General features: G+C 46.7%; 1 protein-coding gene across 6 annotated transcripts in view; it reads right to left on the bottom strand.

The window, feature by feature from the left end:
- Nucleotides 1-24,108: 24,108 nt before the first annotated feature.
- The window catches only part of NXPE3 (neurexophilin and PC-esterase domain family member 3), a 28,492-nt gene continuing 24,939 nt past the window's right edge, over nt 24,109-27,661 (bottom strand). For all 6 annotated transcript variants that reach the window (XM_037907831.2, XM_037907820.2, XM_037907848.2 and 3 more), the window contains one exon: nt 24,109-27,070. In XM_037907831.2, the coding sequence (XP_037763759.1) occupies nt 26,520-27,070 (551 nt within the window). In that variant the 3' untranslated portion in view covers nt 24,109-26,519. The remainder of the gene's footprint in view (nt 27,071-27,661) is intronic.

Genomic DNA, 27,661 nt, shown 5'->3' on the forward strand with positions numbered 1-27,661 from the left:
GGTCACAGCCTACCTTCTGTTCCTCCTATCCATCCCACTGGCTTCAATAGGGCGGTTTGGGTTTAACTGAGACTTGTAATTCGCAGCAAATGAAGGTTTTGCATGGTGAGCAACCTGCTAAATGTTCTAGAGAATGAAAAGCTAGGTCCCCTTCATTACCCATAACGATTTTAATCAAACGTAAAATATCACCCACCAAAAGACATAACTGTGATCTTCACCACACTGTTGGTCTCCGGAGTATCCTAAGAGCAGATTGGATCAATCTATAAAATCGCAGACACAAGCAGACACTCTATCCTTCCCCTGGTGATATATGCCAGGACTCGCTACACCTATCAATCACAGCAAGCAGGCCAGTGGCACCGGAATGTTAAACATCAAAGAGGTAGCATCCACTGCTTTAAGCACCCATCATTAGCATCGCCCAAGCATGCTTATGATGAATATCAATGCTGGTTGCCAGCACCAAAAAAGTAAATGCACTGAACAACCTTCCCATAGCCCCTCCCTGTGCATTTGGTATCATTGCCGCCTATTGCACTGGAATGTGGATGTGAAGAACATAGCAGTAATCTCCGCCCCCGCCTGTCTGAACAAGCTGAAAGATGTTCGAGATTACCTTCCCTCCTGAAGGTGATCATTTTGAAACCTCCCCCCCCAGCAGCCAGGAAGTGCTGTGTGGGTTCTGTTTTGCTGTTCTCAGAGATATTCTATCACTGGAAAACGGTCAGCAGATAATCTTGACGCACTCAAACATTTTTCTTTGAAATAGGAGCTATTTGTTTCAAGAACGTTCTAGTATTTTATTATTTATTACCTGAATGGTGGTGATGGTAGGCTCAGGCCTGTATAAATCACAGAAAAATGCATCCCTGCCCAAATTATAATCCTTTTCACTCCTACAGTACCTTTCCAGGGAGGATCTTGAGGCACTTTCGAAACATTAATTACAATAGGCCTCTCAATACACCTATGATGTACGTAAGTTCTCTTTGTACGTGGGGACAGCTGCAGCAAAGAGCATGGCAGACTTGTCCAAATTCACAGATAAGGAGTCTGTGGCAGAAGAAGGAAGAGCACTCAGATCTGCTGGCCCCCAGACATCTGTTCTTACCACTAGCCCTGGTTCCCGCCGACATATTTTAGTATCTGTTTCACAACTTCATGTGAAAGCGCTCACGTGCTTGTGCCTTTTCTGAACCAAATTAATACATCTAGAATGCCTGCCTCGCTTGGTGATGTGTCCTAATGATGGAGCTCTGCTGCACACAGTGTCTCTTGTCAATGAGAGGAATCTCTGCCTTGATTCCAGAGACAACACTTTCTGTTAGATGAGGCAGGGCATCCACCGACCACGGACCTGCCTCCAACTCATTGCCAGGTTAGGTAGAGAAGAGAGACCAGGATAAATCCTGAGATTATATAAAGTACCCCTCCAAATTCTGTGTCAGAAAACTCTATACCTTCCCCAATCTGTGAAAACAACAGTCATCATAAATCTTACCTCTGCTGTGAAAGGTTTCTAGGAACGGGGATTTTTTCCCCACACCCCTCAAGCCATCTAGGGAATTAAATAATCATTTGTAACCTACAAGTGAGATAGTGCAGCACCCAGAACAACTGGTTGCCAAACACACAGTAAAAGACAGTCCCTTCCATAAGAGCATACAATCTAAGTAGGTATGATAGGCAAAAGAGTCAGAGGGAAAACACTTACAGAGAAGTGATGCAACTTGACCAGGGACATACAGTAGGTCAGTGGCAGAACAGAGGATAAAACCAATACCTCCCCAGATCTAGACCAGTAGACCACACTACCTAGGAGTCCACCACAATTAGAGGAACTGCAGCTGTCTATGGAGACATGGTGGGAACTCAGTAGGATAGGAGGCACCTAAACAGAGACACATGACCACATTTCAAATAGAAGTTACAAACTTATCAGGAGTGAGAGGTGCATAGCTAATCTATGTGCCTATTTTACATGTCTTTTTCTATGAGAAAGTAACAGAGACCTAATATTTGCTTGTTTCTGATTCCACTGATTTTTTTCTTTAAAAGATCTAAACCTATTTTGAGCCAGTCTCCTCTTTCTGTAAAGTAACTGCCACTTTGTACTGTTCTTTACTAAGTCAAAGGCAAAACTGAGACACAATGGGAACAGAAAACCAGAGAAAAGCCAAGAGACAAAAGGAGAAAAGTTTAAAAAAAAAAGTGTGGGGGGGGACTGAAATGGAAGAAAAGATGGATGGTAAGGGACAGCTAAGACAAAAATACCTTCTTACTATTGACAAGAGACACCTCCCTGAGGAAAGATGATTCAAGCAGACAAATGTGACAGAAGAGGTTGGAGGTATGACTCAGCCAGCTGAAGGCAGAAAAACTGGGGGTGGAAGGGACAGGGAAGAATAGAGATAAAGAAGACAAGGTGGCAGGAGGAGAAAGGAGCCCTGAACTCCACCTACTTCCGACATTCCACACTTCCGACAAATTCAGCTACTTTCTTCAGCATCATTGCTTCATCTCCCCTATTGAATTCTGAATCACCTGCCCAGTTTTTGATCCGAGGATCCAGTCCTCGACATTCTGCTTTGCTCCCTGTTTTATAGGCTAGTTAACTTGAAACAGACTATCATAGTGTGGTATTGGAGCATTGTTCATGCACTTCCCACAGCCAGATCATGTCACTAATAACTGGTCCTCCCCCTGCTCTACCAGGTATAGATGTACGGGAGTGGTGGATAGACAAACTGCAGTGCAGGATCAGGCAAAGCAGAGAAGCATTTCACTGAGCTGGTCAGACAATACAGGATGGGTTGATCAGACAATTCAGAAGCTGTGAATGAGTGACAGGGGATGGATCACTTGATGATTAGCTGTTCTGTTCATTCCCTCTGGGACACCTGGCACTGGCCACTGTCAGAAGATGGACCTTTGGTCTGACCCAGTAGGGCCATTTTTATGATTCAGATTGATAGGCAAAGGACCAAGTCATGAGGGTGTTGGATGAAACATGCTTACATATTTTTAGGGCTAAGAAGGAGGAGAAAGAACAGAAGGTGGAAAGAAAGGGCAAGGAGGAATGCACATGGAGTGGATGAATCATGGAGCAGTGAGATGCTAGTGAGGGCTCCTCCTATCCTGGACACACCACGCTGTTGGGGTAGCCTCCGAGACCTGTTCCACTGCGTTTCCCAAGAGCTCGATTCGACTCAAGTCTCATTACTCAGGTTCCTTTATACTGCATACAGCAAAGCTATGCTGAGTTGATCAGACTCAGGCATAGGGGATGGGTACACGGTATACCACACATCCAAAGTTACACAGAAGCCCCCTTCCTTTATACACATTTACACTTACATTATATTCACTATACATTGCATCACATTTTGGGACTGGCTTGGTTAATTTGCAGGAACCAATTCCCATACAGCATGCTCTGTCCATGTTTCACTTTACTCTTTACCTCAACTTTATGATCCCAACTTCTCTTATCCCTTGTTACCTTGTTCTTAGTAAATGGTTCCTGGTTGTTCCTCTTCTTATTTCAGCTAGCTCAGAAATTTTGTGTCTTTCAGTTTACTGACCTATTTACTTATCTTAGCACAAAAATTTTGTTTTCAGCCTGCTCATCTAGTTACCTCTCTAATCCTGTCTTCCAAGAAATGAGACCTTCCCCACATTTAATTACTCATGTCAAGTCAGGCGTATACACACTACCTGTTAAACCACTTTCCCACGTGTTGGAAGAATTTTGAGTTGCTTTCTTTGCCCTGAGGAAGTAACCTTCCCCCTGCTTACCTTAGGCTACGTTGGCCCTGGGGTGGGAGAGACAGGGCAGAGAGAGGAAGGATGTGCCAGTGGTTAGAGTGCTAGCCTAGGACTTGAATGAACTGGGTTCATGTACCACATAGTTCTTGTATGGCCATGGGCAAGTCACTTTGCTTCTCTGTGCCTTACTTCCTCTCCGTGAAATGGTGCTGCTAAACATCCTGTGGCTCAAAAAAATACTTAACCATTTTGCCCTCAGAATGGGCCAGATTCAACAAAATCCCAGATGAGGATAATCCTGGATAACTTCTACCAGGATTTGACCCCAGCCCCATGTCAAATGACACAATGGGAACACAATACTACACCCCTCCAAATCTAGTCACATGTTTCTACAATGCAGCCTTCACTGCAGTATCTAGGCCCTGCATTTTTTTAAAAAATTAACAAAGTGTAAATAGTCTCACCATTTATTCCTTAAGGTTTTAACTCTAAAAAGAAGCTTCCCAGCAGAGGGTGCCTGCCCAAAACTCTGGGTATTCTTGACATACATTTAAAAACACAACCACAGAGGCATTACAAAACATAAGTCAGCCCAGCACAGCTTTTTTTCCCCTCCCACTCTGCTATGCATCATAGGGTATGTCTTCACGGCAGAGTTAGCCTAGACTCTTTCTCAGGCGTTTTCTTTAACATCAGTCCTCTCCCCCACACAGAGCCCTCTTGCCTGAATTTAGTGGTGCTTTCAAGCCAAGTTCGCTGGCCAGGCGGGGGATGCAGGTTAGAATTTGGGTGCCACTTTCACTTGGGCTCGTAAACTCGCCCACTTTTCACTGAGGGCACAGACTGACTCACTCAAGCACTGATTATCTTCAAATGCCTTCCCACAATTTCCCCAAGTGTCTAGAGCAGTGGTTCTCAAACCTTTTTTTCGCGGACCACTTGAAAATTGCTGAGAGTCTCGGCGGACCACTTAATGATCTTTCCAAATGTTGTTTGTACCGTTAGCTAACTATTGTAAAGGGCTTTGCATAAAAGCGCTATATATATATAAAAAAAACTTAAATAACTTTTTTTGTTCTATAAATAAAAGCACACAGCTTCATATTTCAGTATCAGTAGTCTTACCTTTCTAATGCTATGGATGTGCCCTCTCTCTCCCGCCACGGCAGCCCCCGAGCAGGGGCTGGGAAAGAGGGGGGGTCTCTCCCCCACCACAGCAGCCACAGAGCTGGGGCTGGGAAGGAGGGCCATCTCTCCCCGGCAGCTGCAGCCCTGGAGCTGGGGAAAGTTGCATCTTACTCTTTCTCTGCTCATCCCAAATTCCCCCTACCCCCTCTTCTCACCTCACTGCCCCCTCCCACCTACCCGCTATTCCCCCCAAGGCCACCACCTCACCTTACATGTGCGTCTTCTCCAGGGTCCAGGCACCTAATCAGTGGAGACACATCTGTGCAGCTCCACTAATTAGGTGGGTGGTTTTTCATTCTTTCGTGTGCAGCTGCACAGGCCCGCACCTTAGAGGGAACTGTCCACGGACCACATGAACGGAGCTCGCAGACCACAGTATGAGAACCTTTGCTCTAGAAGGACAAAGAAATTCTCCCACAATTCACTGGAAAAGAATCATAGTGTAAATCAGCTTACTGCACTGCGGCACACAGAACCATGGGATGTGCTCCCTGCAGTCCTGGCAAGCAGCAGTTCACATGGGTGAAGGCAGTAACTCGGGTAGGGCTTTGCAGCATAGCTGCTCTCACCTGGGCTAGGTTAACCTAGGTGCCAGTCACCTGAGTTAGCCCACAGAGATCGCCATTCAGCAGGGTATTTAAACATGTGCCTAATTTTAAGCACATGTTGTCCCCAATAAAGTCAGTGGGGCTGCTCACATGCTAAAAAATAGGAAAATACCTTGCTGAATTGGCACCTTAATCACCACTCATGTGACCAAAACAACCGACGTCCCACCTCACTTTCCCACCAGCCAGAAATCCCACTCTTAACTGCATCACCTCTGTCAATTCCTGCTTAAATACATAGGCTATTTAGCCATTTGGCCAGAAAATGGACAAATTCAGGCTACGTTGGCTCTGGGGTGGGAGAGGCAGGGCAGAGAGAGGAAGGATGTACCTGTGGTTAGGGTGCTAGCCTAGGATTTGAAAGTCCTGGGTTCATCTACCACATACTTCTTGCATGACCATGGGCAAGTCACTTGGCTTCCCTATGCCTCACTTCCTCTCCGTGAAATTGGGATAATAGCTCTTCCCTACCCCACAGGGTGTAGTGAGGAGAAATACATGAGGCACTCATGCTACTATGGTGATGGGTCCATGTAAGCACCAGAGATACAAGAGCATTCCCAAGGAAAAAGTCTGACAGCAGCTGGCACTAACTGAAAAAGTTTGGCAAGTTGTGCCACCTCCCACGCTAGTTATGAGAAAGTGTTTGAGGGAGTCGTTTAATAAATGATTCTCCTCCTCTCTTACCCTTCACCTCTGCAGACATGTGAAACCCTGGTTCACAGGTTAAATGTGAACACTTCTGTAAGCAACCCTTGTAAAATATTGATATATCAGCCCTGCCATGGAGGGAGGTGTATCTGAGGTAGGGAAGTGGGATAGACAGGGGCAGAGCCTGTGCTTCATATTTTAAGGCATTTGGTATAAAAAAAATGTTTTGGAGGTGCTATTTCCCACAAGAACACCCTGTTTCATCCAGTCGCTAACAGCGTTGCCCAAATCAATCAGCCCTCCTCTTGTCCTGTGGCATAGAGCAGGGCCTTGGTCTCAGACATTTGCAATCTTCTCCGTCCTCCGCACCCTTTCCCTGTCCCATCTTTCCAACACACTTTCCAACACACTCTGCAGCTCTTTTAAGCTAAGGGTACGTCTACAGTGCAAAATTATTTCGAAATTATTCTATTCGAATTTTGGGAAGCAATTTTAGACATTCAGTCTTGTGTGTCCCCACTAAAGCACGTGAATTTGGTAGAGTGCGTCCACAGTACCGAGGCTAGCATCGAATGTAGGAGCGGTGCACTGTGGGTAGCTATCCCACAGTTCCCGCAGTCCCTGCCGCCCATTGGAATTCTGGGTTCAGCTCCCAGTGCAAGATGGGGCAAAAACATTCTCGTGGGTGTTTCTGGGTGTGTGTCATCAGTCGCTCCTCCCTCCATGATAGCTATGGCAGACAATCGTTTCTCGCCTTTTTGGCATGCAGACGCCATACTGCTTTCAGCAGACGGTGCAGTACAGTGCACCGCTTCTCTCCTGGTACTATGAATCCACCTCGCATTTCCTCTCATCTTTCTATGTAATCTCTATAAGTATCTACTCTTTCTCTTCCTCATTGACTGCTTCCGCCGCCAACTCTGCTCTCCCGCTCTTGCCGCACTACCGAGCTTCTCCATGTTGTCTGTCCTGGGCTCCCGCCTCCGTGAAAGCTACAGAAGACAACCATTTCCCACCTTTTTTCAGCTATCATGAACTGAACAGCACTTCTTCAGCTGCCACTCTGCTCTCCTACATTTCGCACCCTTTTTCCAGGATTACCTGTGCAGGCACCATAGCGCAGCAAGCATGGAGCCCGCTCAGATCTCCACTGCAGTTTTGACCATTGTAAATACCTCGCGCATTATCCAGCAATATGTGCAGTACCTGCAAAACCAGGCGAGGAAGCAATGACAGAGCAATTACTATACTGATGAGGACATGGACACAGACGTTCCTAGAAGCATGGCATGTGGCGCTTGGGAGATCATGGTGGGGTTGGGCCAGGTTCATGCTGTGGAGCGCCGATTCTGGGCCCAGGAAACAAGCACAGACTGGTGGGACCCCATAGTGTTGCAGGTATGGGATCATTCCCAGTGGCTGCAAAACTTTCATATGTATAGGGCCACTTTCATGGAACTTCGTGACTTGCTGTCCCCTACCCTGAAGCGCAGACACCAAAATGAGAGCAGCCCTCACAGTTGAGAAGCGAGTGGCCATAGCCCTGTGGAAGCTTGCAACGTCAGACAGCTACTGGTCAGTCGGGAATCAATTTGGAGTGGGCAAATCTACTGTGGGGGCTGCTGTGCTTCAAGTAGCCAATGCAATCATTGACCAGCTGCTATCAAGGGTAGTGACTTTGGGAAATGTGTAGACCATTGTCGATGGCTTAATTCACTGGGGTTCCCTAACTGTGGCGGGGCAATAGACGGAACGCATATCCCTATCTTGGCCGCGGAACACCAGGGCGGCCAGTACGTAAACCACAGGGGGTACTTTTCAATAGTGCTGCAAGCACTGGTGGATCACAAGGGACATTTCACCGACATCAACATGGGATGGCTGGGAAAGGTGCATGACGCTCGCAACTTCTGGAACTCTGGTCTGTTTGAACAGCTGCAGGAAGGGACTTACTTCCCAGACCAGAAAATAACTGTTGGGGATGTTTGAAATGCCTATAGTTATCCTTGGAGCCATGGCTCATGAAGCCATACACAGGCATCCTGGACAGTAGTAAGGAGCAGTTCAACTATAGGCTGAGCAAGTGCGGAATGGTGGTAGAATGTGCTTTTGGATGTTTGAAAGCACGCTGGTGCAGTTTACTGACTCAGTTAGATCTCAGCACAAGCAATATTCCAATTGTAATTGCTGCTTGTTGTGTGTGCCATAATATATGTGAGAGTAAGGGGGAGACATTTATGGCGGGGTGGGAGGTTGAGGCAACTCACCTGGCAGCCAGTTTCGCACAGCCAGACAACAGGGAGATTAGAAGAGCACAGCAGGGCGCACTGCACATCAGAGAAGCTTTGAAAGCCAGTTTCATGACTGGCCAGGGTACGGTGTCACAGTTGTGTTTGTTTCTCTTGAAGTTACCCGCCCCCTATATATATGAAAGGCAATAAAGTCACAATTGTTTAAAAACCTGTTCTTTATTATTTGTTAGATTCATAGATTCTAAGGTCAGAAGGGACCATTATGATCATCTAGTCCGACCTCCTGCATAACGCAGGCCACAGAATCTCACCCACCCACTCCTGCAAAAAACATCTCACCTATGTCTGAGCTACTGAAGTCCTCAAATTGTGGTTTAAAGACTTCAAGGAGCAGAGAATCCTCTAGCAAGTGACCTGTGCCCCATGCTACAGAGGAAGGCAAAAAACCTCCAGGGCCTCTTCCAATGATTTGTTGCACAACACATTGAGAGAAATCAGAAGGCAGACCGGGGGAGTGGGGGGTATTGGGTTAGGGGGGTGGAGGAGGAGGGAAGGACAAGTCCAGAAACCAAATCAAAATTTCAGATATGCCAGCTTTCTGCTGCTTGTGCAATCCTCTGGGGTTGAGTGTATGGGTCCCTGTAGCCTCCCCCTGCCCCCTCCCCCATGTTCTTGAGTGTCTGGGTGAGGAGCTATGGAACTTGGGGAGGAGGGAGGGCGATTATACAGGTGCTGCAGCGGCAGTCTGTGGTCTTGCTGTCTTTCCCACATTAGATCCACCAGACAGCAGAGCATGTCAGTTTGCTCCCCCATGAGCTTGACCATAGCATCCTGTCTGCTCTCATCGCACACGTGCCTCCTCTCTTCGTGTTCTTGTAATGTTTTACGCGACTCCACCATTGTTTGCCTCCACGCATTCAACTGGGCCCTATCAGTGCGGGAGGACTGCATGAGCTCGGCAAACATGTCGTCCTGAGTTCGTTTTTTCCGCCTTCTAATCCGGACCAGCCTCTGGGATGGAGTAGATAGGGGCTGCGTTAAAACATTTGCTCCTGCTGAGGGTGTTGGATCATATTAAAGAAGTTCTGTATTAAAATCACAAATGACTTTGATTCCCCATAGTTTAAATTCCAGGGTATTACTAATTAAGAGGTCTCTTGGTTTTTGGTACTGTTTCTCTCCCTCTATGTGTGAAACTTGCAAGCTGCTAATTGTGTTAGTACATTCTAAGACAGAGTCTGTTCTCAAAACAAAACAACTACTCACACAGAGAGAGACTCAAAGCAATACTCTCTAACAACAGAAACAACACCCAGAGACTCCCCGCCCTTTTGTTGTATTCATCTCGCTTTGTTAACAATTGTGATTAAAATGGAGATGGAGGATGTATGTGGATGGATGCTTGGTGTGGATAATAACTGAATGATCAGGGAGGTGCCAGCCTAAGAATCCAGTGTCCATCGACTGAAGAAGGCATCAAGTGGAAATAACCAGAGGACCCCCGGAGGGCAGACTGGAATCCACCCAACAGCCTCAAGGATGGGAGAACCAAAGAACAAGATAACACGGAGCCGTCAGGAATGTGCCATCTGCTGATTGATTCAGCAACAGCATGATGAAGCAATTCCCATAGACTGGCATAGGAAGAAATTCCTATAAAAATGGACTCTAGAAAGTGAGAACTTTGGGGTCTGATTCTGCAAACCAACTTCCAGGAGCATCAGATGAGCATCTGACAAGGCCCTGCTCCCTCCTCATGGCCAGGCCCACCTGGCCAGTGGCTTGGCATGAGCAACTCTAAGGCTGGTAACTATGATAACAACCTTGCAGAACCTGTGTGTGTGTGTATGAATGAATGTGTGAATAAATATGAGATTAAATGGAATGTTATATCTATAACTAACTGCTTACTACGATTCTTTCTGTATTCACAATAAATGTGGCATTTTGCCTTTTCCCCTTTAATAAGATCCTGCTGGTTTTTATTTTATTGGTATAACACGGGAGGAGAAAAAGGGAGGGCTGTATTTTAAAAGATACATTTTAGAGAACCAAGGGGGCACTCTTTCTCAGTGACACAGGCAATTCATAGTACACATGTTCTTTCTGTACAAGGTCGCATTTTGCCTCTTATACTGAAGTACCTGCCACTTTGGTGTGAGTAAACCATCACACGCGGCTGGGCAACAGCATTCAGCTTGCAGGCAGCCATGGTAAGCCCTAGGAGCACGCGGGGTTCTGCTTCTTCTGCATTCATTTCAATGCTTTCAAACTGCCAGACCCCCTTTCCCATAGCAAGCAATGCCTGGTGGGTTTGCCATATAAAAGGAGGGCCTGCATGCTCTCTGGGATGATCACTTCACACAACACCCCCTCCCTGCACCCACCACGTGGCTCCAATGAGGCTCAGAGCAGGGATGAGCCCTTTAAACTAAACGCCAACAGCCCAGAGCTGCTGCTTCCCCCACCCCCTACCGTGTGGCTCCGATCAGGCTCTGACTCACCAGAAGTGCCTTCTCTAGGGTCATGGTCCGGGAGCCTGCCTTGGGAGTTGGGGGAGACTATTGGCTCCAGCGTTAAGAATAGTTCCTGGCTAGGGGGGAAAACGGATTCCCCACTTGCTGCCTGTGCACTGTCCTCCTCCTCCTCCAATAACTCATCTTCCTCGCTCCGTGCAACTCCCCCATTGCAGGTGTCCATGGACAGTGGTGGGGTAGTGGTGGCATCACCCCCCATAATTGCATGCAGCTCACAGTAGAAGCGGCATGTATGGGGCTGTGACCCAGAGCGCCCGTTCACCTCCCTGGCTTTTTGGTAAGACACAGAGCAGTGTCGTACAAAAATCAAGGAGCTCAGGCAACCTTGATTTTTGTACGACACTGCTCTGTGTCCCTGGAGGAGCCTCTTTCAGTCATGGCCCTGGAGACTTTAACGTACGTATTTGCATTTCTCTTTTTGGAACGTAGTTCTGCCATAACAGATTCGTCTCCCCAACATGCGATGAGATCCAGTACTTCCCGTTTGGATCATGCTGGAGCTCGTCTGCAAATCCGGGACTGCGTGGTCTCTTGTGATGGTGGACGCTGCATGGTCGCCTACGATGGTCACCTGTGCTGATGGTAACCAAACAGGAAATGAAATTCAAAAGTTCCTGGGGCTTTTACTGCCTACCTGGCTCGTGCATCGGAGTTGAGAGTGTTGTCCTGAGCGGTCACAAGGGAGCATTCTGGGATAGCTCCCGGAGGCCAATAACGTCGAATTGCGTCCACAGTACCTGTAACCCAGAACTGCGATCTCGATTTTAGCGCTACTCCCATTGTTGAGGTGGAGTACAGAAATTGGATTAAAGAGCCCTTTAAATTGAAAAAAACGGTTTGGTCATGTGGACGAAATCCGTTTTATTTCGAATTAACTCGGCTAATTCCAAAATAACCACATACTGTAGACCAGGCCTAAGTCAGGAACTGCTGGTGCTGAGAGCCCTTCTGCATAAGCGGGTATCTACTGGCTTCAGCTTCCTGGGCAAGAGCTTAGGGAGGCTGGTTGCTGCCTGTCACCTAGTGACTGCTGGGAGGCACTGCAGACAGCAGCAGTTCTGTGGGAGCTCCAAGCACAGCATCCCCAGCACTGCAGAATACAGCAACTCACCTGCTTACAGGGCAGAGCAGCTAGAACCATATTGTGCCTTCCCTATCTTCTTCAGACTGGCTGCCTACAATATGGCAACCGCAAGCGGGCTTTAAGCTGGAGGTGTACGTTTTTAAAGCCTTCAATCCTGGAGTCCTATGTTCTATTCAAAGCCCAGGCATCATATGGGAGTGCTGGCACTTAAATGTGAGCGTTACGTTTACACCCTGCAGACAGATCCCCCCACTTACCAATAACAAAAACTAAACTGTAAAAACACTTTTCCCGAGCTGTCTTTTCCATTTTAATCTACAGGCGCCTTCTGCAAGATGTCTACACAACACATGTTTTAAATAAATTACTTTCCAGGAACAGGAAATATGACACACTTACTTACAGAGAGGCTATAAGAACACAAAAGAAAAGTATGTGGAGTTACAACAAACAAGATAAATTAAAAGGAAAGTAGGAGTTTTAATAATGTGTAAGATTACACTTCTAGCATTAAGAAAAATATACTTCTCTGGTATATTTTTGGTGTCTGAGGTATTATTTTGCTCATATCTAACAAACAGGAAAAGCCGAGCTCTTCTTGTTTGTATTCTTTGTAAGTTTTCCATAACATATGTATTTTAAACCCATTTAAACCAAGTAACTTTTTTTTCCACCAGTGGGCAGCCATGAGGTATCTCACTGCTACCATCCAACAGATGAGCAACAAACTTAGAAGTATCCTAACAAATAGGCTAGAAATATATACAAACTACACTTTTAAAAGTACTAAACAGGGTTGTGGTTTTATTTTAGTGCAGTGGCCTTGTTTATAAACAAAATTAAGTACCTAGTGTGGCTCAATTAAAGGGGACATAACTTCATTCTCTAAACTCTTTGAGGTTACTACATCATAAACAAAAAGACAAATACCTTCCTAGGCAAAACAAAAACAACAAAAACTTTTAAATAAAACTGAAGCTTCAAATAATTTACAGTATAATTTTGCATATAGAGGGTAATGAGTCGTACATCACCCCGAGTGCTTGAAGATGTTATTGTTGAAGATGAGTGCTGCAGACATTTTTTTAAAACCCTACAGAATTGTTATTATAATCTAATAAGGGAAGGATGTCAGAGTGCAGTATAGTGGTTTGAACTAGAGCTGGTTGAAAACGTGAGTGGGAGGGAGGGAAAGAGTTAACTTAGCTTATGCAGTAACTGGAGTTCTTTGAGATGTGTCCCCCTGTGGGTGCTCCACTGCTGGTATGCTTACACTTTTGATTGGAGATTTTTGGTAGTAGTGCCTGTTTGACCCATGCATGCACCCTACACATCCTCATGCCCTGCATTGAGGCTATATAGGGCTCTGTGGGCAAACCGTCCCCTTCTCCACTGCAGAGAGTCTCACAGAGGAAACACCAAAGCAGAGGGGAAGGAGGGCGGGTAGTGGAGCACCCACAGAGGGACACATTCTGAAGAACGCCACAAGATGGATACCACACAAGATGGGTAACCTCTCCTTCTTCAAGTTGTGTCACTATGCATGTTCCATTTCAGAAGTCTCCCAAACAGTATATTCAACAGGAGAAGGGAGCTTTGGACCCAAGTCCAATACTGGAGACAAGACTGCGTTCCCAACGGCAGCATTTGATCGAGAAGAATGAACCACCGCGTAGTGCTTGGATAATGTATGTGTGGAAGACCAAGTTGCTATAGAGGTAGAAAGAGACCTTGTGGAGTGGGCCAGTACCCTAGGAGGAAGATGTAAACTGGAGATTCATAGCAAGAAATAGTACATTCAGAAATCCACCTAGAGTGCCCCTGGGTGGAGACTGTGGACCCTTTGGACCTGTTAGTGATTAACATTAACAGTCTTGCAAATTTTCTGAATGACCTGATTCCATCCAACTTAAAGGCTAGTGTTCTTGTAACATCCAGGGTATGGAAGGCAGCACTTTCCCATGTCTGATGTGGTTTGGGGAAGAAAATTGAGAGATGGATGACCTGATTAAAATGAAATTCAGATAATACCTCAGGTAAAAATTTTGTAGCCGGACATAATGAGACTTTGTCCTTGAAGAATACTGTAAAGGGGATGGGGGTGTCTGCCATTAAAGCACCTAGTTCCCCAACTCTTCTACCAAAAGTGATGGTCACCAATAAGGGCTGTTTTCATGGATAGGTGAAGGAGGGAATACTTGGCCGTCAGTTTGAAAAGGGGAGTTCATAAGACATCTGAGTACAAAGTTTAAATCCCATACGGGGTGGGTTCTCTGATGTGAGGGAAAAGATTTCTCAATTCTTTAATGAATCTCATTGTGGTGGGATGAGCAAATACTGAGAATCCCTCAACCCGGGAATGAAAGGCTGTTATAGATACCAAGTGGACCCTGATGAAACTCCTGGTTAAGGCTAAGATTTTGTCATGGATACTTTTAGTAAAAATCATGGACAGGTCACGGGCAATAACGAAAAATTCACAGAAGCCTGTGACCGGTCCCTGACTTTCTCTAAAAATACCCGTGACAAAATGAGGAGCCTGCGCAGCTGCAGGCTGGGAGCTCCAGGGGCCCCCCACCACCTATGGAGACTTGGGAGCTCCAGGGTCCCCCTCTGCTGGTGTCTCGTAGCTGCGGGGGTCCACCCTGCCTCCCGCGGGCTGCTGGGAGCTCCGGGGGTCCCCCCTGCTGCCTGCAGAGGCGGAGAGCTGCGGGGTGTGATGCATGACCAGAAAGGGTTAAGCGTCTCCAGGATGAATGACTCAAATTCAAACGTTAAGACATAGGGGGAGATAATGTTTGTGTTTTTGTATATTTACATATGTATGAGTACGGTGGACAGTGTAATCAACAGTCCCTGTGTATGCTGTATTCCGTTAATTCAGAGATCAAAAGAACATCCTAGCATTTCAATGAATTGTAAACACAGGCTCTCTCTGTATTCATCTCTCTTTGAAATGTACAGCCAATCATCTGCGAATGATGGAAAACAGGCAATTGCCTTATGCTAATTCATGTCACTAATTACCAGTGATGGGCCTACTTCAAAGTTGCCCTGATTGCATATTGTTCACCTAAGGACTCCGATCTGTCAAAGAAGACTTGGAATTGTATAAGAGATCCTTGGGTCCTGATCCTGTCATCTCAGATGTGCTTAAGCTACATCGGGGACTTTGAGGTGCAAGATGAGATCCCAGTTAAGCTGGTACACCCTGGATATGGTATTGGACATTGGACTATAACCTATGGACTAAATTCTAAAAGAACTCTTTGCAATTATTAAGATCACCATCTCTGTTATAAATCTGAACCTCAAGAATTGAACTCATGTCTGTATGTATAGTGATCTTTTAAACATACTCTCTCTCTTTTCTTTTTTAATAAATTTTAGTTTAGTTAATAAGAATTGGCTGTAAGCAGATATTTGGGTAAGATCTGGAATATTCATTAACCTGGGACGTAATGTGTCCGATCCTTTGGGATTGGTAGAACATTTTTATATAATGAAATAAGATTTTCATTAATCTTCATCATATCTGACCTGGGTAACTAGGTGGAGGCCTGAGGCTGGGTTACTTTAAGGGAACTGTGCTTTGAACTTCTGAGTAACCAGTAAGGTATAACAAAAGCTGTTAGTGCTGGCTTGGTAAATCTAAGCATTAGAATATACACCAGCTTTGGGGTTGTCTTCCCCATTCTTTGCAGTTCACTCTAATTGAGTGACCTCAGCTGGCTCCCCCTAGTCTCTGGTCACACGGGGTCCCCCTGCTGCCCGCGGAGACAGAGAGCTGCAGGGGTCCCCCCTGCCGCCCATGGCAGCAGGGAGCTGCGGGGAGTTTCCCCTGCCCCTTGCGGCAGCGGGGAGCTGCGGGGGTCTCCCCTGCCCCCGTGGGAGCTCCAGGGCATCCCCCCTGCCACACACAGAGGCAGCCTGCGGCGGCTGGGAACTCCTGGGATCCCATGGCAGCAGGGAGCTGCAGGGGTCTCTCCTGCTGCCACCGTTGGCCAGGAACTGCGGGGGGCTCCCGCCGCCTGGTAGGGTACCCCCCAACTCCCTGCCTCTGCAGGCAGCAGAGGACCTGCAGCTCCCAGCCAGCACTGGCTGAAGTCATGGAGGTCTTTGGAAGTCACGGAATCCGTAACCTCCGTGACTAAATTGCAGCCTTAGTCATCGATAATCCTTACTTTATTTCCAATAGATCATCAAGAACAGCGGAGAGTGGATAATGAATAGATGAAAGACATCACAGGGCACACTGATGGTGAAATCTTTTCAATTTTTGCAAGTAGGTATCTTGTGTCGACCTTTTTTTTTTTTTTTTTTTCCTACTATTTAATGACAGAGGGTCTCTATTCCTGTGCACCATTGACGAGCCAAGCCTTGTGGTGAAGAATTTCCGAATTGGGATGGTGCGTCCACCTGGGATTTGGAGAGAAAAGGCTGGGGAATGGACAGAAGGCGCATGGCCACACAAATGGCCAGGTGAATCAGGCAAAGGTTCAAGATCGCTCTCAGCCATGCTGGAACCACAAGTATGATCTTGGTTTTGTCTTGCTCGATTTGTTTACCACCTCCAAGGCACTGGAGGAAATGCATACAGATGTATCGCCCAGTAGGTGAGGGCCTAATCCCCATCTCCAGCAAAATCATCTGCATATCCCGTTGGTAGCAGTGGCAAAGGGATCCATTTCTGGAACTTCCCCAGTCAGGAAAAAATGTGCGTGAGAGTCCAACTCCCATTCATCGTCTCAGGAGACAGGCCTGCGGAGGCCATCAGCCACAGCGTTGTGTACACTTGGAAGGTAGACTGCAGAGATAAGGATGGGATTGACCAGGCACCAGTACCATAGCTCCATCTCTTTGGCACAAAGAGAAGGGGATCTCACCACCCTCCCACCCCCGTTAATATAGAACATACAGACAACACTGTCGTAATTTTTATGGATCTTTTCCTGATTAAAGGCAGGACGTGGATACAGGCATCCCTGACCGCCCTCAGCTCGAGGAGGTTGATGTGTAACCGTACTTTTTTGGCAGATCATTTGCCCTGAATGGCATGGATCCCTAAATGTGCCACCCAGCCCAGAGATGCTGTCATTATGGCGATGGAAGGGGAAGGCTGGATGAATGGAACACCAGTGCAGACATTGTCTGGGTCTTTCTAGTGTTTGAGCGTCTCATATTTGACAAGGGACCAATGCCAACTTGTTCAAGCTGTGTTTGTTTTGGGTTTTTGAGCCAGTCCTGGAAACAACGAAGGAATAACCTGGCATGCTGCATCACAAATGTACAAGCTGCCCGAGTAACTGAAGGAAATTTTTTTTTTTATATCTGTGGATAGATTTGAATTTTTTTTTTTTTAAACATAAAAGGTGTGTTAATGTCAAGAACCTCTCTGTGGGAAGGGAAGCTCTGACTGATCAACTGCATCTAGGGAAGTGCCTATGAACTCTATCATTTGCACTGGCCTCAGAGTAGATTTCTTGATGTGGAGCTGCAGTCCTAGTCTATGGAACAAGGACATTGCTGTCTTTACGGCAGAGAGATCCTCGTCGTAAGACCATCTCTTCAGAAGTCAGTCATCAAGGTACAGAAATACAATTATCCGCAGACATCAAAGATAAGTGGTGACCACTGTCAATACTTTCAAGAATACTCTTGGGGCAGAAGAAAGGCGGAAAGGAATCACCCAACAACAGACGGGATCCTGACTACTCACTGGAGAGAGGAATGATAGCAAGGAATCACTTCTGAGATGTATGAATGGCAGCATGAAAATAGGCATCCTGAAGGTCGAGGGTCGAAATCCAGTCTCCCAGTTCCAATGAAGGAATTCTAGCAGTGAGTCACCATTCTGATGTTTGTGATTTCACAAAGTTATTTATGATTCTTAGATCTAGAATTCATCTTCCCCCCCACCCATTCTTTTTCAGGACTAGAAAATAGTTGGAGTAAAAGCCCCTCCCCATGTTGAGCTGGTACTAGTTCTATGGCTCCTATGCACAGAAAGGGAGTTGATTTCCTGAGTCAGCTAGTGCTCCCAAGAGGAGTCCTTGAACAGGGACTTAAATGGATGCAGTACCCCAATCTTTAACCTCCAACACCCATTTGTCTGATGTAATCTGCTCCCATACGGACTGAAAATGGGAGAGATGGTCTCCAAATAGTTGAAGATGGGTAGAATGGTGTAAATGCAGCTTGGTTTTTGTGTGTAGTTGTTCTGGGCCTTCGACGAGCCCATCAAAGCTATCATTTTGATAACAATGAAGGTTGAGTAGATAGACTTTTCCTCTGAAACCTTGATTTCTTTCTGGGTGGCTTAGTGAGTCTCTGAAATCCTGATAATGGAGCAGGATGGGATCTCAGTGCCATCTGCTAAACTTGTTTGCTTGCAGGTGTTTCAATCCCAAGCGATCTCAAGGTAACCCTGGAATCATTTAAAGGCGTGTAAGGATTAATCAGTCTATTCAGCAAAAAGTTTGAGACCATCAAAGGTCCTAGACTGTGTTTTAGACCTCCCTTGGGAATCAAGACGTTTGAAACCAGGATGGCCCATGCGTGACTATGGCTGTAGAAACAGAACAACCCACGGTGTGTCAGCTGCATCCAAAGAGGCTTGCGGAGACATCCTAGCTAATAGTTGGCCCTCGTTAATGATAGCCTGAAACTGCTCACAGTGCTCTGGCAGCAGATGTTCAATAAAGGTGTAAACTTGGAATAATTTGCGTGGTCATATTTTGCCAGAAGAGCTGAATAATTTGTGATCCTAAAGCAAAGTGTCACAGATAAGTAGGTCTTATGGCTGAACAGATCAAGACATTTCTGATTCTTATCGTATGGAGTGGATTTTGCATTGCGTTGCCTGCCACATTTATTCACTGCTTCCACAACCAGGGAGTTAGGTACAGGATAAGTAAATAAAAATTCAAAGTCCTTAGCTGGGATGTAATATTTTTTTTATTGGCATGTTTGTTGGTTGTATCGTTGCTTCAGTCTGCCAGATCGTCATGGCAGGGTCCAACAGGGCCACACTGATTGGCAGCTTGAGCAGAGGGTGTCTATTAAAGAATATCCAGGAGCTTATGTTGTGACTTTCTACTCTCTTCTAAGGGGATCTGTAAGAAATCTGCAATGTGTTCATTCTGGAACTGTCTGAAATCATCAACCAGAGAAGGTCAGTGAGGCATAATCACCTCATCTGGAAAAGATGAGGAAATATTCCTCTATGGAGTAGCCTCCTTATCTGCTCTGGCCTCCTGCTCACCAAACCATTCCTGTACTTGAGGTATAGATGGAGTTGGGGAATATCTTCTTCTGTGGTGGCCTCAAAAAAGATTAAGGGCTTGAGAGAATTGCTGTCAATATGCAGCCCAAGGATCCCAGTGTGGCCACTGAGGTAGTCCATAAGGCATCAGACATGGCATCCATTGGTGCTTGAACCAGTTTGGTTTTTTTTGCTGGGAGGGAATTGGGGGGAATAGGAGCTCATCTTGGATGTAACTCCTCTCCCCTCAGAAGTATCAGGAAGGAAGTCCCTTGGCTAACGAATAGGGGGACTGTGCTGAGATTTGAGAGTTGGAGAACTCCTCGTCATCCAAAGGGAGAGCTCTACCAAGTTCAGAACATGGTGGAGAATCAAATGGTACTGGGAAAAGGTCCAACCTTGGTGACCGTCTCTCTCTCTTGATATGGTAAAATGTTGGGTACCCACTAGCAGGGAAGACTCCAGCCAATCTGAAATGCAGAAGTCCCTAGAGTGTCTGAATTCCTGTGATATCAGGTGGGCTTGAGATCACACGTGGTAAGGTTCTGCCATTAGTCCCGAGAGCATAGACTGCTCCAGCAAGTCTCTCCTGACAGAAGTGGAGGGTGATGATCTAGAACAGAGGTGGGCAAACTACGGCCCGTGGGCCACATCCGGCCTGCGGGACCCTCCTGCCTGGCCCCTGAGCTCCTGACCCGGCCAGCTAGCCCCCGGCCCTTCCCCCGCTGTCACCTCCCTCTGCAGCCTCAGTTCACTGCGCCACTGGCGCAATGCTCTGCGCGGTGCGGCCGCAAGCTCCTGAGGCAGCGCAGCTGCAGAGCCCGGCCTGACCTGGTGCTCTGTGGTGCGCGGCTGGCTCCAGCCGGGCGGCGTGTCTGCCTGTCCTGGTGCTCTGGGCCTCGCAGCTGTAGTGCCACCAGCCACCAGTGCTCCAGGCAGCGTGGTAAGGGGGCGGGGAGCAGGGGTTGGATAGAGGGCAGGTGAGTTTGGGGGGGGGTAGTCAGAGGGCAGGGAACAGGGGGGTTGGATGGGGCAGGGGTCCCGGGGGGGCAGTCAGGAAGGAGAGAAGGGGTTAGGAAGCAGGGGGCTGTCAGGGAACAGGCGGGTTGGATGGGGCAGGAGTCCTGGGGCGGGGCCATCAGGGGGCGAGAAACAGGGGGGCAGGGGCTGGGCCATGCCTGGCTGTTTGGGGAGGCATAGCCTCCCCTAATCAGCCCTCCATACAATTTCCGAAACCCGATGCAGCCCTCAGGCCAAAAAGTTTGCCGGCCCCTGGTCTAGAATACTTAGCCCTGCCTCAGTGCAGGAGACTGGATTAGGTAACCTCCTGATGTCTCTTTGAGTCCTACATTTCTATGATTCTACTGATGAGGATGTCTTGGAAAGAGCCAAAGATCACATGAGAAGCATGGTGTCTTCCTGGTACTGAGGGTGTCTTGGTGGTTGGCTTAGGTACAGAGGGTACTAAAGGAGTTGTAGGTACTGCCCCCTTAAAAGTGGAGTTCTTAGACTCCTTTGCTGCAGTGTCCTGTTTCTGCAGTACAGAGGGTCTTGGTACAGAAGCATGTCTGGTGCCCTTGTTCTTAGAGCAGCTCGGCTCCCTGGGCACCGGGTCAGTACCAATGGAGCCTGGAGCCTCAATTGTACCCATAGCAGGATGTGAGGTCTCCAATGCAGTCTTACTTTGAAGAGATGGAGACTTCTAGAAGGTAGATGGTTTATGAGGAGAACGAGTCCTCTTTCTATGAGTCGTCTCTGAGGATATTTCCCAAGTAGATCCAGGTGAGCATACTGAAGTTGATGGGGCCCTATGCTCCCTCAGAAACCATTGCCCAGGGGTGGTTTCCTGGTCTGGATCCGCAGCCAGATGGAGAGAATGCTTTATCATTAAAAGACTATGTTGTATTTCTTAATTCTTTCCAGCCCTGCTTTTGAATGCCGAGCAGATAGAATACTTGAAATATGTTTCCCCCCCAACAAGCAAAAGATATACTGGAAATACCCATCACTGACCAAGATAGCTTTCTGTCAAGAGAGGGAACTTTTGAAGCCTGGAGACCCTGGAACAACGGGGACCTTGAAAGGAAAGTACTTCCGTAAGGGGAAAAGAGATTGTAAAACAAACTGTTCTATAAAATAAATTAAATAAAACAAAGAAGAGGATACTTAAACTAAAAGAAAGGCCATAGAGAAGGAATTGAGAGCAGTTTGTCCATGCAGCTCTATACATAGATTCATAGACTTTGAGGTCAGAAGGGACTATCGTGATCATCTAGTCTGACCTCATGCACATTGCAGGCCACAGAACCTCCCCCACCCGCTCCTATAATGGACACACACTCCCACCCCCATCTCTGGCTGAGTTACGCAAATCTTCAAATCATGATTTAAAGACTTCAAAGTTACAGAGAATCCACCATTTACACTAGTTTAAACCTGCAAGTGACCCATGTCCCATGCTGCAGAGGAAGGTGAAAAACCTCCAGGGTCTCTGCCAAACTGTCCTGGGGGGAAATTCCTTCCCGACCCCAAATATGGCGATCAGTTAGAGCTGAGCATGTGGGCAAGTCCCGTGAGCCAGACATCTAGAAAATAATTCTCTCTGTAGTAACTCAGAACCCTCTCCATCTAGTGTCCCATATCCAGCCATTGGAGATACTGGTTGCTAGCAGTCACAGATCAGCTACATGCCATTGTAGGCAGTCTCATCATACCATCCCCTCCATAAATTTATCAAGTTCAGTTTTGCAGGGCACAAGGATGTGTAGGACGTGTGCACAGGTCAAACAGACACTGTTACTAAAAGTCTCCAATCAAAGGTGCACAAGGTACAAGCACACCTGAAATGGTGTGCCCATAGGGTCATTACTTGACAAAGAACGAGAAAGTTTTCAGATTTTTCCTTTTTTCTTGGTCAAAAAATTGCAACTAGACTTTTTCACCACAGGTTCCAAAAAACAGCCTCAGCTGAAATAAGTGTGAGGAGACCAGCGTTCTAGAACCATTTGCCACTGACTCACTGTATGACCTTGAGCAGCAGCAAATAACGTAACGCCACTGTGCCTCCATCTCCTTGTCTGGAACTTGGGGGAAATGATTCCTACCCACCTTTTGTAAAGCATTTTGAAATCTTCAGCTGAAGACCACCATGAAAGTGCTAGGTATTTTTAATTAAAAATCCCTGTTATTTTTAGATATTTACAATCAGGATTAGGGTTTAGGGTGTGGGAAACGGTATTAAAAAAAAACAACAGTGCCTGCCCCAAAGGGTTTAGAATTTAAAGATGTAAATAGATCAGGGATGAGAAAAATACACAAAAGCACAAAAATGGTGAAGAACTGTCTCAGCTATGTATTGTATTTTTTGTTCCGGTTATGGGCAGGGAGTAGGCAAATAGGGGAAAGAGAAATAGTCACAGCTTCTCACTTGGCTAGCCATGATCAGCAGGCTGGGTTTTGTTGGCATGACAGAGGTGAGTGTTAAGGGGCTGTAAGATAAGATTGTGGCCATTTAAAATTTTATCAGGAAGTTTATATAACCACTTCTCAAGGCTTAAAGCAGTTTATTTAGCTCATAACGACAGAAACCATGAAGTAATTGATTTAAAAATATTTTATTACTTATTGTTGTGATTCTGTAGATCAGGGGTAGCCAAACTATGACCCGCAAGCCGGATCCGTGGCCAATGGGAGCTGCGGGGGAGGTACCTGGAGATGTGGCAAGGGCAGTGCATGGAGCCCTGTGCCCCCCCCTTCCCCAGGGGCCGTGCCAGGACGTGGCATGCCGCTGCCACCCCGGCACCGCTTTAGGTAAGCGGCAGTGCCGGGCTGGAGCCTGAACCCCTCTTGCACCCCACCCGCCAACTCCCTGCCTGCACCTCGCACCCCTCCTGCACCCCAACCCCCTGCCCTGAGCTCCCTGCTGCACTCCCATACACCCCAACCCCCTGCCCTGAGCCCCCATTGTACCCCGCATGCCCGTGCACCCCAACCCCCTGCCCTGAGCCCCCTGCCTGCACCTCGCACCCCTCCTGCACCCCAACCCCCTGCCCTGAGCCCCCTGCCTGCACCTCACACCCCTCCTGCACCCCAACCCCCTGCCCTGAGCCCCCTGCCTGCACCTCACACCCCTCCTGCACCCCAACTCCCTGCCCTGAGCCCCCTGCCTGCACCTCACACCCCTCCTGCACCCCAACCCCCTGCCCTGAGCCCCCTGCCTGCTCTCCCGTACACCCCAACCCCCTGCCCTGAGCCCCCGCTGCACCCCGCACGCCCGTGCATCCCAACTCCCTGCCCTGAGCCCCCTGCCACACTCCGCACCGCTCCTGTACCCCAACCCCCTGCCCTGAGCTCCCTGCTGCACTCCTGTGCACCCCAACTCCCTGCCCTGAGCCCCCTGCCACACCCCGCACTGCTCCTGCACTCCAAGCCCCTGTGCCCTGAGCTCCCTCCTGCAGTCCGCACCTCTCCTACACCCCTGCCTTGAGCCCCCTCCTGCACTCCGCACCCCTCCTGCGCCTCAACCCCCTTCCCTGAGTCCCCTCATACCCCTCCTCTGCCCCAATCCCTTGCCCTGAGCCCGTTCCTGCACACTGCACCCCCTCCCACATCCCGCACCCCAACCCCCTGCCCTGCATACAATTTCCCCAACCAGATGTGGCCCTCGGCCCAAAAAATTTGCCCACCACTGCTATAGCTACGTCAATATACAACAGGTGAGATCATTGACAAATATAGAGATGAAAAGAGCATTGCAATTAAATTTTACTGATTTAGAAGTATAGTGTGACCACTGTTAAAAATGTTGAACACTGGAAACTCCAGTTTATTTTTCCTTTCCTGTCAATCCCCATTCCCAAAGTAATGAAATATTGGTCCTTAACTTGAGTAAACTGGCAACTTTCTTATTTTAAAATTCATGACTTAAAAGAAGTTGGTCATAAATATGATTGAAACCAATTTCAATTAGATTTTTAAAAAGCAAAAATACCCCTTGTGGCAGTCTTTCACCCCCTTTTGAAACCGCTAAAATAGGAACAATTGCATACTGGACCCATAAAGGGATTTAGTTTTTCAATTACTGTTGCTCCCAAACCAAAACTATCTGTGTCACCACAACATCTTGCAAAGGGGCAGATGCTCCTCTTTGCTGGTTTGCACATACTTATGTCTGATAGAAAAGAAAAAAACCACACCAACAAAGGCTCTAGTTAAGCTGCCATGGCGTAGGTCAGTTCTCTGACAATTCAATGGTTATGGTACACATGTATACATTTGTGATAAATGAAGTGTGTATGGGGGGGAGGGCAGAGGGGCGGTAGCTCCCTTTGATGGACACCCAGTCAGCCACTTGGCTGTAAAATTCCTCTTGGTAGCTGTTCTCTACTTGCTTGACTTGTAAAAGGTTAAAAAGTCCCCCACGTAAAGGAAAGGGCGTGGGCACCTGACCAAAAGAGCCAATGGGAAGGCTAGAACTTTTAAAATTGGGGGAAAAAAAAACCTTAGGACTCTGCTCACACCTGTTGCACAGCGACAGGGGAGCAAGACTGTGGCAGAGAAACAGAAGGGCTACAAAGAGAGAAAGATGGCAATGCTCTGTTCCCACTGAAGTCAATGGTAGAATTTCCACTGGTTTCAATGGGAGCAGCCTTCTGAAGATCTCATTGTTAGTGTTTAATCTGGGAATTGAACTTCATCAAGCCAATAAATCAAAGTGTGACTTACACTGTAACCAGATCCAGTCAAAACAGAAAGTGCAATGTGCAAATCTATTAACCCCCTTCTCTAAAAGGGCTACTCAGCAATAAATTTTCAGCTTAACATTGGAAATTCAGGCGGGATTTACCAAGTACACAGGGCAACACTGAAGGTATTTTGTGCCCCATATAGCTGGCAGATCTGGCAGCTATGAAAATGGTGCAAAGAACGCCCAATATAAAAGTGGAAGAACAAAGATCAGTCAGAGCAAGAATCTGTAGTGACGCTGTCAAGAGTTGTAGGCTCAAAATTTGACTCTCTCCCCCACCTTATCCGTTTGTGAAGTCCATGTAATTGTGTGTGTTCCTACCGCTCAAAACAAATATATTCCTTAATATAAACAGAAGCCAGGTCCCATAAGCAGCAGTGAAGTACTAAAACAGAGTGAGCACATGACAGGAGGAGAAAACATTTAGCTCACTGGTTTGAGCATTGGCCTGCTGAACTCAGGGTTCAATCCTTGAGAGGGCCATTTAGGAATCTGGGGCAAAAATTGGGGATTGGTCCTGCTTTGAGCAGGGGGTTGGACTAGATGACCTCCTGAGGTCCCTTCCCACCCTGATATTCTATGATTCTATGATCTATGAACTGTAAATGTAAGGAAACATTCCAATGAGTTATTGCAAATTTGTTGTTGCTGCTGAAGAAGAAACTACCTACAACTGGTGCTGGCTATTTGTATTATTTAAAAGCCATTCTGTAAACATTGTGGATGATTGATTAACATGCTGGTTGATTAACATCAATGCCGACACATCCAATAAATATTCTGATAATTCTGCAGGCTTTTTAGGTTGTGCTTCCTGGACTGATCCAGTGGTTTTAGGACATCCCCTTTAGATTCCTGATTAGGACTTTGGAAGAGGTATCCCCAGATTACTTCAATCAAAGAAGCACAATACGAAACGTCTTTGGTTGTTCCAAATACCCAGTACAACCTTGGAACAACCAAAGAAAACGCTGTTCCCAAACAATCCTTCCCAGGTTTCACACAGTACTCTGGATAGTAAGAAAGGACTTTGGGAACTGAATCAGTGCTGTATGAATAATCATGCAGTGCAGACAGACAATTAATAAAGCTAATAATTTAAGTACTTCTGTAGTGAGTCTTGTAGTTTTGATTTAAGGAGCACCCTAGCAATCTGAGACAAATTACAAGGTTAAGAGGAACCATCCCTACAGGAAGATATAAAAGTGGTCAGAATTAGTCCATTCCTCCTTACTGCCACTCACAGTCATCTGTCTTCATGGCCAAGCAACTGAGATCACATGTGGGAACAGGAACCATACAGTTTGCATGCAGCTTCATTTTATAGCTCTGACAGAGAATGACTTGGTTATGCTGCAGCAAAACACTATATCTATCTATCTATCTCACGGGGCTCCTCTCCACCAATTGTGCTATGTTTCTGAAGGACAAACGAAAGACAGGAATGCGTCTATCTGATTCTTAACAATGATGTCCTGTGGGTGCAAGTTGTGTGGCAAGTAATGGGCCAGAGACATCTCCCAGGCATCCACAAAGAACACAGCAATCCCTGAGAACATCTTCCTCATGACTGTGTCAAGCTGAAAGGAATACCAGTCACTGTTGAAGAGACTCACTTCTGGGCCAAGCTCCTGAACATTGGCTGTTCTGATGACCACTAGAGTTTTGGGGCTGCGATCGAGCAGCTGAATTATGGACCTGCGAATGTTCCTCAGTCTCCGGATGTACACCTCCACAGGGAAGGTGCTGAAGTGGGACCATATGGTGATGGCTATCACGGTGTTTCTTCCGCCTACAATGCCATTCAGCTCATTGGCAATGTAGCGAAGCTCGCTACTGAAGACAGTGGTAAAGCGAATGGGTGGCCCATGACAGCGGAACTTCAGCAGGACATTGTGCTTCAGGTCCACGGACAGGAAAGGACCTACGTTTTTAGGACTCCCAAGGTTAAATTCCACTAGATCTGAAACACAAGAAGAAGAAAGGTTTCCTCACTTGCCATCTTTTATTATCCATAAATAATTTGGACAGTATGAAAGTTCTGGTGCTAGAAAAGAGTGTTTGAATAGAATACTAAATGCAGTTAAAAAACACAGATGAATAAGCACATGGTACACTTTCTGCACTCCGATGTTTTGCGACCTGAGCACCGAAACATATACCCACTAAGATTGGCATCTCTCTAAAGCTGAAATGCTATCAATGAAAAGCTGTATCTTTGATTGACTTCAAATAAATTGTTTTTCCCCCACCACCTTACAAATAAAGGGATTTTCTGAGCAGATTCTTTCCATCATAAATACCCTGCCGTATAAAGTGCCAGCAGAAAGCCTTCTCTGCCAACTTTTAACCTCCATTTAATTTAATTAGCACTTCAGGAGCTAAGTCAACTGTATTAAAATGATTTCCACCCTTTATCTAAAGAAAATTGATTCCTTTATGCAGTTATGATGGTTAATTCAATTACTGGCTGTTAAATTATGCCATCTAATAAGTAAGGTCAAAATTCTGAGTGAAATGAAAGAAGGAAGAGTCCAACACTGACCCACAATAA

The sequence above is a fragment of the Chelonia mydas genome, chromosome 1 (genome assembly GCF_015237465.2).
Source record: "Chelonia mydas isolate rCheMyd1 chromosome 1, rCheMyd1.pri.v2, whole genome shotgun sequence".
Taxonomy (NCBI): Eukaryota; Metazoa; Chordata; order Testudines; family Cheloniidae; genus Chelonia; species Chelonia mydas.